This window comes from Amphiprion ocellaris, chromosome 18 (assembly GCF_022539595.1).
Source record: "Amphiprion ocellaris isolate individual 3 ecotype Okinawa chromosome 18, ASM2253959v1, whole genome shotgun sequence".
Taxonomy (NCBI): domain Eukaryota; kingdom Metazoa; phylum Chordata; class Actinopteri; family Pomacentridae; genus Amphiprion; species Amphiprion ocellaris.
The window spans coordinates 6,199,008-6,210,227 of NC_072783.1; the positions used below are offsets into that span (position 1 = coordinate 6,199,008).

An 11,220-nucleotide genomic window follows, 5' to 3' on the forward strand; every position below is an offset into this window, starting at 1 on the left:
AGCACTTCGTACAAACAGACGTGTTATTTAAGCTGATTATCAGAGCAGTTTACATTCAGTTACAGAACTAAATGAAATCTGTGTCAGTTGTTTCCCACCCTACCTCCCCATCCATCTGTCCTCCATCTGCACTGTCAGGCTGAATAAAGAGAAGGTTGATCTGTAAGGAAGCTTTGGGGAAACCCACTGATGCTGAAAGGAAACCCTGTGAAACGTCGAATGTTCACAACTTGCTGCATTTTACTTATTATATCCAGAGCTACACTTAGAGTTGATAGATAGATAGATAGATAGATAGATAGATAGACAGACAGACAGACAGACAGACAGACAGACAGACAGACAGACAGACAGACACAGACAGACAGACAGACAGATAGATAGATACTGAACAGTTCCGGCCAACTTTAAACTGCAACGCAACTTGATTTAGTTACTAAGAAGTCAGGAAAGCCTTTAACTGCAGTGGTGGATCCATAAACTGAGGCAGCATCACAACTAAAACCCTCATTGTGACTTTGGATGTTCATCAGAGTAATTTTTTCCACCGTTTTCACCAATGTAAGAGCTGCAGCTTCAGCCCCTACAGAATAAAAGTGTGTACCATGCAAACAGAGCATCGGCTGTCCAGACTGAACCTTAGCGAAGTGACCGGTCGATAAACACCTGCCGGTCCAGGTGAGGCGGTGGACTCAGGTCAGATTTTACAGGAACACAGCTGAATAATTAAGAGTGCTGTGCTGAATAATGAATGAGGGATACCTGCTGGTGATCTTCGCCTCTTCCAGCAGCTGTTTGAATTCTTCTCTGGCTTTCTGAAATTTGCTCCTCTTCTCTTTGTATTCATCCTTCACCCTGCTCTTCACAAACTGGTCAAACACCTGCAAACACATGCGCACAGGTAACACTGATGTCATAGTGACATCATGAAGGTCTGAAGTCACCATCTCATGAGAGAGAAGTACTTGCAGCAGGCCACTCAGAGGTGGCATTTCTACATCAGAAAAATTCAAATGAACCTGTTTTCTCTGGTCTGAAGTGAGCAGCAGGTATCGAGGGTCAAACACCATCTTATGGAGCTCCTTCTCCCACGTGGAGAACGCAGACACCTGAGGATAAGCACAGTTCAGGATGTCCGTCTATTACTGGATACACTGTCTTTCAATAAACATCTTTTAATCCCTTGATGCTTGAATTTATTTACAATTAAATTTTAAAAATGTTTTTTGTGTATGTTTTCCAGCTGATTCTAAAATAAGTGGAGATTCCTAATCTATCTATTACACATAGAACGAATATTATAATAATAATAATAATAATAACATATATAATAATTAGGTCCCACTCTGACCAGTCCTACCAGAAACCAGCGCTTTAAAAGGTTCCCAGGTACGTATTGAATATGCACAAACCGGCATTGGGGGAATGGATGCACTACCTCTGTTGCAGTCTGAATGAAAAGGGTCTGTTGCGAATTCACGACAATAAGCATCAAGGGGTTAAGTAGCAGTACAATATCCATGCTGTTGTTTGGGCCCGGATCATTTAAGTGTCATTAAACATACGTTTCAGATAACAAATCAATATGTTGTCCTGTAGATTAAACAGAAACTCTTTAACTCTGAGAACAGAATCCGCTCTGAACAAAGACAACAGCAGAAAATGTTGGCTAATTTGACAATCACTGATAAAACTTGATATCCAGACTGAGCAACATGTAACACTGAGGCTACAGTTTGTTTCAGAGCTCTCTCCAGCATTATTTAATCTATATGTACATACAGTGGCTTCCTCTATTCTCTATTAGTTTTACATTTAATAGAAAATATATTTATTTAAAATGATAACAGTTTAACAACCTAACAGAGAAAAGTAGAAAAATGTGAGAACATCTCAGTATCGGTTGGTTTTCTTTTGCATTAATGACTGGATGTGTTTAATCTGCAGCAGTCTGTTCATGACCCTGTTATTTCTCTATTTGTTGCTGACTTATTTAGCAGGACCTGTGCACGTTAACAAGCAGTTAGCCAAGAGGATGTTTTTCAATGCAGTCCAAGGAAGAATCTTACAGCAAACTATGAAGCTGAATATTAGATTGAAATTACAAAGTTATTGGGATCATTTATAATCAGTGGACACTAATAAAAACATCAGTCTCAGCATCCTCAGTTCACTATATCAGGTACGGTTTAAAACATGCAATGCAGAGTCAAAACACAAAACATGCAAAAGGAAAACAAGAAGAAAATATATGTTGACAGAAATACAGAGTAATTAATCCACACTGTGCTGTACTGTTGAACTGGGTCCAACTATAGATGCTAAAACATCCACAGCATATAAAACACATGAACCTGGTCAACAAAATCAAAGCAAAGCCATCAGAGTTTCAGACAGAGTGGAGTTCAGATGAAGTGTGTCTCTAGATGAGCTCTAAAAGCTGCTTCCAGTTTTCTAACTGCTTCATCGTCCTGCTGATCGACATGCAGCACCAGGAGTCCAGCAGCTGAGCGTCATCTGAACTCTTCACCAGAAGAATAAACTCCAGAAAATCAGATTTTTCTACAGAGGAGTTGATATGGTCACTGACACTGATCTGATCAGTTTGACTGATGACTGATCTGAAACATTTCTCTTCTAATGTTTGTCACTGATTTCAGCAGTGAGAGTTCTGCCTGTTGAAGCTGTTCCATATTCTACATGCGTATAAAAACATCACATCACCCCTCTCTCCAGCAGCATCTCCCGAAAATGAGCGATCCGAAGCTCCAGTGGGAGGAGCTTAACTTCTCCTGGATGTGGGACGAGAGACATAGACTCCTCTATTCTAGAGAGAGAGAGAGTGATATGTAAATAATCACACGTCCACAGATCAAAGCAACTGATTTCATTGGCTCCTTCAGACTCACCTGTTCCTCTTGGAAGTGTGTCTATGGTCATCATCATCATCGTCTCCATGGAGACCAGATGACTGGCAGCTGCTATCTGTCGCAATGAAATGAGTTGAACAGTTAAACAGTGTAGACAGACACGCGTGTTCTTATTGATCATTAACAGGTGAGGGATAGACAGGTGAGGGACAGACAGGTGAGGGGACAGACAGGTGAGGGGATAGACAGGTGAGGGACAGACAGGTGAGGGACAGACAGGTGAGGGACAGACAGGTGAGGGACAGACAGGTGAGGTGATAGACAGGTGAGGGGATAGACAGGTGAGGGACAGACAGGTGAGGGACAGACAGGTGAGGGGATAGACAGGTGAGGGACAGACAGGTGAGGGACAGACAGGTGAGGTGATAGACAGGTGAAGGGACAGACAGGTGAGCTGACTGACCAACAGGTGTCAGCTTCTTTCTCTTGTGAGGTGGGTCTTCAATGATGCGGCTGATGTCTCGACCAATCAGGTCCCCTGGTCTCTCCCAGACAGAGAGGTGGATTGTGGGATTGAAGAAGAACACCCGGTCATCTCCGGTCCACACCACACACCTGAGCAAAACAAGCACACGTACCTGTGAATCACACTACAGACCTGAGAGCTCATTGGTCCAGAGAGGACCACATGATGGGACTGGAGGCCTTGTCCTTCCACTGGGTGGTCAGACAGGAGGGCTGAGGACTGAGAACTGTCTGCACTCAGTCCTGCCTATGTTCTGAAGGTCTGAAGAGGTGAGTCTTCACAGCAGCCTCCAGTGTTGAAGTGTTAACGTGACAGAGTGTGGAGGTCCATCACATCTCACTGAGGCTTTAAACTCCCAGACTGACCTTCAGCAGGGATCCAGAGTGAATATGGAGACTCTACATTCAGTCCAGAGTGTCTGATTTCTATCTGCTGCTTTCATTTTCACATTCTGACCAAATACACACAATACAACTTATTTTCAGGCCTCAGTGAAGAAACACAATTCATACCATATTTCAAACACTTTCAAACAGTCCATGTACCGGACGAACGGATCTACAGAGGATGGTGTCTCAGTTGCACTTCATACAGCCCTAACCCACCTGGAGCAGCCAGATACCTACGTTAGGATGCTCTCTGTGGATTTTAGCAGCACCTTCAACACTGTAATCCCCATAAACTGGTGCAAACTCACCAACCTTGGACTCTCCACCACACTATGTTCATGGATTATGGACTTTCTGACCAACAGGCCTGAGAATGTCAGGATGGGGAACCTGACATCCAGAACCAGAACCATGAAAACTCTTCACCCTGTTGGAGGAGTGTGTTTCCCTCCACTCCTCCAACACCCTGATAAAGTTTGCCGACGGTACCACGGTGGTAGACCTTATCAGGGACAACAATGAGACCTGGTACAGGCAGCAGGTCCAACATCTGGCAGGGTGGTGTGCAGACAACAACCTGGTCCTCAACACCACCAAAACAAAGCAAGTCATGATAGACTTCAGGAGGACCAGGAGAGTCATGCAGTCCCCACTCCATATCAGTGGAGAAGAGGTAGAGAGGATGGACTCAGTCAGATTCCTTGGCATGCACATTACCAAGGATCTGATATGGACACTAAACACCTCCAAACTGGTGAAAAAAGCCTAGCAGAGGATGTTCTTCCTGAGGAAGCTGAAGCAGGCTGGTCTGGCCCCATAACTGCTCAGAAACTTCTATAGAAGCATCATGGAGAGCATCCTCTGCCAGGGCTGCACAGTGTGTTACAGTTCCTGTACAGCAAAAAACAGGCAGGATCTGTCCCGGGTGGTAAAGGTGGCACAGAGGATCGTGGGAGATGAGCTTCCGGACCTGGACTCTGTGTACACTAAGCACATGCAGAGAAGATCACGGGTCATCTGCATGGATGTCAGCCCTCATACCGGGCATTTTACTTGAATCAGACACTTTAAAGCAGATGTTGCACATGTTCGTTGTTTGTTATTTTTTGGGGCCAACAATGTTTCGTTGCAGAAATGCAATGACAATAAATATCCTTGAATCCTTGCTTTGAGCTAAAAGCCAGGGTTGTTAAAGGGTTGTTAAAGGGTTAACCCTAACCCTCCTCTCTGGGATTAAACCTCAAACCTCGTCTCTGTGTATCAAAGTCTCTACACTGCTGTTTCTTCTAGAAGGTTCTGCCTCTCTGCAGCTCAGCACACCAGCTCACCATGACTCTGTTCCATCACTGTAAAACTACGTTGTAACATCAGCAGCAGGATGAGGATCCAGAAGAAGATCCACCTGCAGCCGACTCTGTTTTAACAACTTAAATGCAGTTTGTCATTTTCTTGTAATGTTTTACTGTCACTGTTTAATTGGCTCTTTGTCTGTTTTATACAAAACTACAGAATATTCTTTAGCTATACAATGACCTACCAGATACCAGTTTTATTGATTTTATTATTGGTTTTATTCTGTTTTGCTGTGTTTCATCATATTATTATACGTTATTCATTTTTAGCCCTTTATTGTCTGTGTTCCTGTATGGAAAGCATTCTGCAATCTATTTTTTATTCATACGTTCACCAGCAGTTACTGACATAAACTGTGTTGATGCTTTATGGTGTAGAAACTTCATCAGTTTGTGACTGTGTGAAGATAACGACACAACAGACAGAACTCTGACAGGAACCAACACACAACATGGTTCTACTCTCTAAAACAAACATTCATTTCACGCAGCTGCAGCCCGGAGTAAACAAACAAACAAACAAACAGGATAAACAAGGCATCTGTGCATTCAGCCAGTTTGTGTTGACAGTCGAACGCACAGAGACAACAACCAAACCTCTGCATCCGCTCACAGTTGTCATGGAAACACCTCTGAAGGAGACTAAAGCTCATTCCTGAACATTAGAGTTCTATTAGAAAGCATCAGAAAGGAGAACCTCACACCTAAAATACACACCTTTAAACAGAACCTCTATAACACACACCTTTAAACAGAACCTCTATAACACACACCTTTAAACAGAACCTCTATAACACACACCTTTAAACAGAACCTCTATAATACACACCTTTAAACAGAACCTCTATAACACACACCTTTAAACAGAACCTCTATAATACACACCTTTAAACAGAACCTCTATAATACACACCTTTAAACAGAACCTCTATAACACACACCTTTAAACAGAACCTCTATAACACACACCTTTAAACAGAACCTCTATAACACACACCTTTAAACAGAACCTCTATAATACACACCTTTAAACAGAACCTCTATAACACACACCTTTAAACAGAACCTCTGTAACACACCTTTAAACAGAACCTCTATAATACACACCTTTAAACAGAACCTCTATAACACACACCTTTAAACAGAACCTCTATAATACACACCTTTAAACAGAACCTCTATAATACACACCTTTAAACAGAACCTCTATAACACACACCTTTAAACAGAACCGCTATAATACACACCTTTAAACAGAACCTCTATAATACACACCTTTAAACAGAACCTCTATAACACACACCTTTAAACAGAACCTCTATAACACACACCTTTAAACAGAACCTCTATAATACACACCTTTAAACAGAACCTCTATAACACACACCTTTAAACAGAACCTCACAGTCAGTCAGACTTTCAGCTCCACATTTTGCCACAATGAGAACGACAAATGTGTGTGTGTGTGTGTGTGTGCGTGCGTGCGTGCGTGCGTGCGTGCGTGTGTGTGTGTGCGTGTGCGAGACAGAGACAGTGGTGGTTACCATGGCGACCCTGGGACAGGAGTAGAGGCGACAGGCCGCTTGTCTTTCCTTCGTTCTTCACTTCCTTCCTCCTCGTCTTCCTCGTCTTCCTCGTCTCTGTGTACAGACACACTAACACACTGCAACACACACACAGGAAACAGAAACACCTTAAAACCCTACATGAAAACAGGAGATCCATCATGACAACAGGAGATCCATCATGAAAACAGGAGATCCATCATGAAAACAGGAGATCCATCATGAAAACAGGAGATCCATCATGACAACAGGAGATCCATCATGAAAACAGGAGATCCATCATGAAAACAGGAGATCCATCATCAAAGGGTCCATTTTCATCATTATCTATCTGTAGTATTGTCATTTTGGTTCTACTAGAACACGTGTTCCTGCTCTCATGTTCACAAACACATTATGCATTCAGACTGTGTGAAACATTTTAGCCCCGTCCCCCTCCTGAACACGTCAGCTGATTGGTCAGGTGGTTGACCAGAGCCAGGTATGATTGGTCAGGAACCTCAGATCTGAACTCAGAGTAAAGCTGTACTGAAGAAATAGCAGTACATCTATTAGAACACCTATTATTAGAACACCTATCAGAACACCTATTAGACCCTTAATAAAGGTAGAACCACAGAGCAGCTATAGAACACTTCAGATATTGATCATCTGGTATTGATCATGGACGTATTTCATAGTTGAAGGTTCTTAGTTTGGGTGCTTTGATGTAAACATTTACCTGTTTATTGTCGTCTGATTTTCTTTCCGTCCTCAGCAGTAACGTTCCTCCATAGGAAACGTTCCTTCCACCCATCCCTCGCTTGTCTGAAGACAGAACAAATAAAACTTTATTAAACAACGGAAACATGCCGACATTCTGCACCCACACTACGGTTAAAACGGAACGTACAACTAAAGTTTTACTATAAAACTGGTGTTGTTAGGCTATAAAATTCCTCCACTGGTCATATATCTTCTAACTGGTACTGAGCTGATCTTTCTGCTGCTTGCTGATCTGAGTTTGGTTCCACATCTGTCCACTGAAATGAACCCAGAACTCAGGAGAAAGCCTCCAACCAACCCTTTGCTTCATGAATGCTGTGATTTATCAGTTCAGAGTGTGACAGTAAAAATGTTGATCTGATAAAATGTGACAGATGAACAGAGTTCTCCTGGCTCAGTTTGATCCTCTGTCAGAAGATGAAGCGTTGTGACATCAGACGCGTGGTCATGTGACTGCGATGTCAGACACCATTGGTGACAGAATCATGACGTGCAGTCAGACGTACCTCCACGTGAACCTCATCTCAGCACATTTATTATTTTCAACTGTCAGACATTTCAACCAAAAATTATCAACAACAAAACGTGATGAATTCTTTCTAACTCCATTTAATCTGACTGGGGATGTACCTGGAGGGTATTTATCACACTCCATTCAGCTCCATGCTACAGTAAACACCTGGTGACATGTCTGCCTATGGTGCTGAGCTTCCACAGTGCAGACTAGCACAACAACAGCAGTAGTAAAACTTTGTCCAACATACAGCAGAAATGCACCTCCTTCACTAAAGCAATGCCAGAGAGCTATTCTCTCATGAGGCCCTTTAAGCATATGAAGCTTTTCCTACGGGGCTAACTGACTACATATAAGATAAATACTGAGTTTTCAGTACTGAGTAGCATTCAGTTAATGTAAACATTAACACAACAAACTCTCTAATAACACCTGAACTTTTAGTGTTGCATGTAAATCATCATTTACATAATAATGCTTCCTTTTGAGTAGCTGTGGAAGACTGGAGAGCTGATCATGGTTTATCCATCCTTCATTTCAGTGACAGTTGGTTTGCACTGGTTGTTACTGAACAGTCAGAGTACCTCCTGAAACATCTGGATTAGGAAGGAAGGAAGGAAGGAAGGAAGGAAGGAAGGAAAGCAGCTGTTGGCCAGTCTTCTCTGCTTCCTGGGCCTCCTACTTGTACTTACCGACTGGACTCATTATGTTTCTATGCAAGCAGTTAACTTTTTCAGTTAACCTCTCCTTTTGAGCTAACAGTCAAAGTGCAACAACTATTGTCTTTGTGTCTTAACATACTATTTATTACACTGGATACTGGCAATTGTTTTTCTTAGCAAATACACATTTTAAATCGATGCTTATACTGTTTCTACTTTTGTTTATATTTTGTCGGGCAAACTTTTCTTCTTAAGTTTATCTGTATATTTTGTACTGTTTATATTTCTAAGACTTTGAAGGGGAACATCTGTAACACAAGCAATTTCCCGTTGGGGACCAATAAATTATTTCTGATTTCTTCATATCCAGCACAAACTGGAGCTTCTCAGCCCTTTGGGACTGGGACTACTGGCCACAGCAAGTCATAACCAGTAACCCTGGGTTTATATCTGAGAGACACATGTCAACAAACATACGCAAAACCAACAACAGACAGACGGACGTATGGACGGACGGACAGACGGACAGACGGACAGACAGACAGACGGACAGACAGACGGACAGACAGACAGACAGACAGCTCTTACTGTGTCTGCAATCAGCCACCAGAGTGAATCTGGAAGAAAACCGTGACGAAAGAAAGGAGGGTTGGACTTCTTTCATTACCTGAAAGAGAATATACTGAAATTAAACAGACATTAGACGAACAGACAGACAGACAAACAGACAGACAGACAAACAGACAGACAGACAAACAGACAGACAGACAGACTTACCTGGAAAGGTAAGCCATGCCACCTGTCAGTGCACAGCTGAGATGGATAGACAGGTCTAAATACAAACTGCTACAAGAGAGACAGAGAGACAGACAGGTTTTACATTAGTGTGTCAACAATATGATCCCGTCTCACACCTGGTCTATCTCTACACCTGTGTGATGTCACAAATACCTGTACAGGTGGAGACAGTCTTCTGTTGTGGCTGTTCACTGGTTTCATCCACACCTGTCTTTGCTGCTGATTGGGTATGATGATTGGCCACGCCTCCTCGTGTCTCTGTGTGTGAAGCCCCGCCTCCTCGCAATAAGCTCCACCTACAGCATGACGTCATTATTTTAATGATTGACACTTTGACCTGAATATTTAATCATCATTTCAAGTTGTGTTTGTTTTCTTTCAATGAAATATAACTGAAATAAAATTTCACCATTCAAGTGTCTGCATGTTTCTGTATTTGGCTTTATTAACTTCAGCTTTTTAAATAGTGTTGAAATTTCAAACACTGCAGCAGCTCAGAGTCTTACTTCAGCTTAACCTGTCTGGATACTGATGTTGTTGATGTCTTACATCAGTTATTTATTGCTTGACTTTAAGATGCTCCTGGGTTATTTTAAGGTGACAGTAAACTTGATTTCGGAGTGGATCTTTCATACTTTTCTTACAAATGTTGAAGTTGATTTTGTTACATGTGGAATTTGTAAATCTGTTTCTTTGGCCTTCTGCCAGGAGACTGGACAACATCCCAAACCTCGATGTTTTCCAGATGCATCTCCTCCACCTCTGGGTTTACCCCCAGCCCTGACCCTGGTTCCTGTGGAACCTTTGACCCTGGTTCCTGTGGAACCTTTGACCCTGGTTCCTGTGGAACCTTTGACTCTGGCATGGACCTCCATGAGGGAGTCTTCTTCTGACTCCTCAGAGGAGGATTCTGGGGGTTTCAGGTGTGTTCCTTACTACCAGACTACATTCTCAGTAAAAATAATAATAATAAAAAAGCTGTGTGCTTCTTCTCCTTTGCTGACAGCTTGCTGACATTTGGCAGCTACCTTGGGAATCCCCTGGACTGCAAAAACCTGAAAGAACTCCTTCCAAAGCCAAGAAACTGGTCAAGCACGTGTTTCCCTAGTCAATCTCCTTTGGGTATTTCCATCATTACAGGTGGAACCTTCAGAGGACCCCATCCAGGCTCTCCACTGAGGGAAACTACTCTGAGCTGCTGTTTGGGGCATAAGACAACAGCTACAGGAAGCTTCCACAGTTTCCCTTTGCTCAACACAGTGGCTCTTTCCCATGGTAGTAGTTCATGAGGGAATATTGTGAGTGGCTTTCTTGTTGCCCCTCACCTGAGACCAGTTTACCACAATAACACAGCACCTAAGATTACTGGGACACTCTAATTCCACAAAGACATTTAGAGTTAGTTAACACATACTGTAATTTCCTCCTCTTGCCACTGTCCCCTTAGGGCTGCTCTGGGGGTTCATACGGGTTCTGTAATGCGTCTTGAGACAATTTGACGCTATATAAATAAAATTGGATTGAATTGAATTTAGTACAGGTATAGATGTTCTGTCTGTTCTTTGAAACTAAAACAAGTAAATCAGTTCAGGTGCAGGTTGCTGTAATTTATAGTTTTGACCTATTTTGAGCGACTGAGCTGTTCAGATGCTAACAGGTGAGCTGCAGTTTCCAGCTCTGACCAGCAGGGGGCTTCAAGTAGCCACGTGAGGAAAGGCAGTGTGTTTTCTTCCTCTGACAATGAATGACAGTTCATCTTCTTCTACTCTCTGCTGCTCT

At 42.6% G+C, this 11,220-nt stretch overlaps 1 protein-coding gene across 4 annotated transcripts in view; it reads right to left on the bottom strand.

The window, feature by feature from the left end:
• The window catches only part of tcerg1l (transcription elongation regulator 1 like), a 45,313-nt gene that overhangs the window by 2,289 nt on the left and 31,804 nt on the right, over window positions 1–11,220 (bottom strand). For all 4 annotated transcript variants that reach the window (XM_023265256.3, XM_035945933.2, XM_023265258.3 and 1 more), the window contains 10 exons: window positions 9,595–9,737; window positions 9,421–9,489; window positions 9,232–9,310; window positions 7,424–7,509; window positions 6,682–6,800; window positions 3,334–3,485; window positions 2,910–2,985; window positions 2,725–2,827; window positions 1,020–1,109; window positions 763–881 (listed from right to left, as the gene is read on the bottom strand). In XM_023265256.3, coding sequence (XP_023121024.2) covers window positions 763–881; window positions 1,020–1,109; window positions 2,725–2,827; window positions 2,910–2,985; window positions 3,334–3,485; window positions 6,682–6,800; window positions 7,424–7,509; window positions 9,232–9,310; window positions 9,421–9,489; window positions 9,595–9,737 — 1,036 coding nt within the window. The remainder of the gene's footprint in view (window positions 1–762; window positions 882–1,019; window positions 1,110–2,724; window positions 2,828–2,909; window positions 2,986–3,333; window positions 3,486–6,681; window positions 6,801–7,423; window positions 7,510–9,231; window positions 9,311–9,420; window positions 9,490–9,594; window positions 9,738–11,220) is intronic.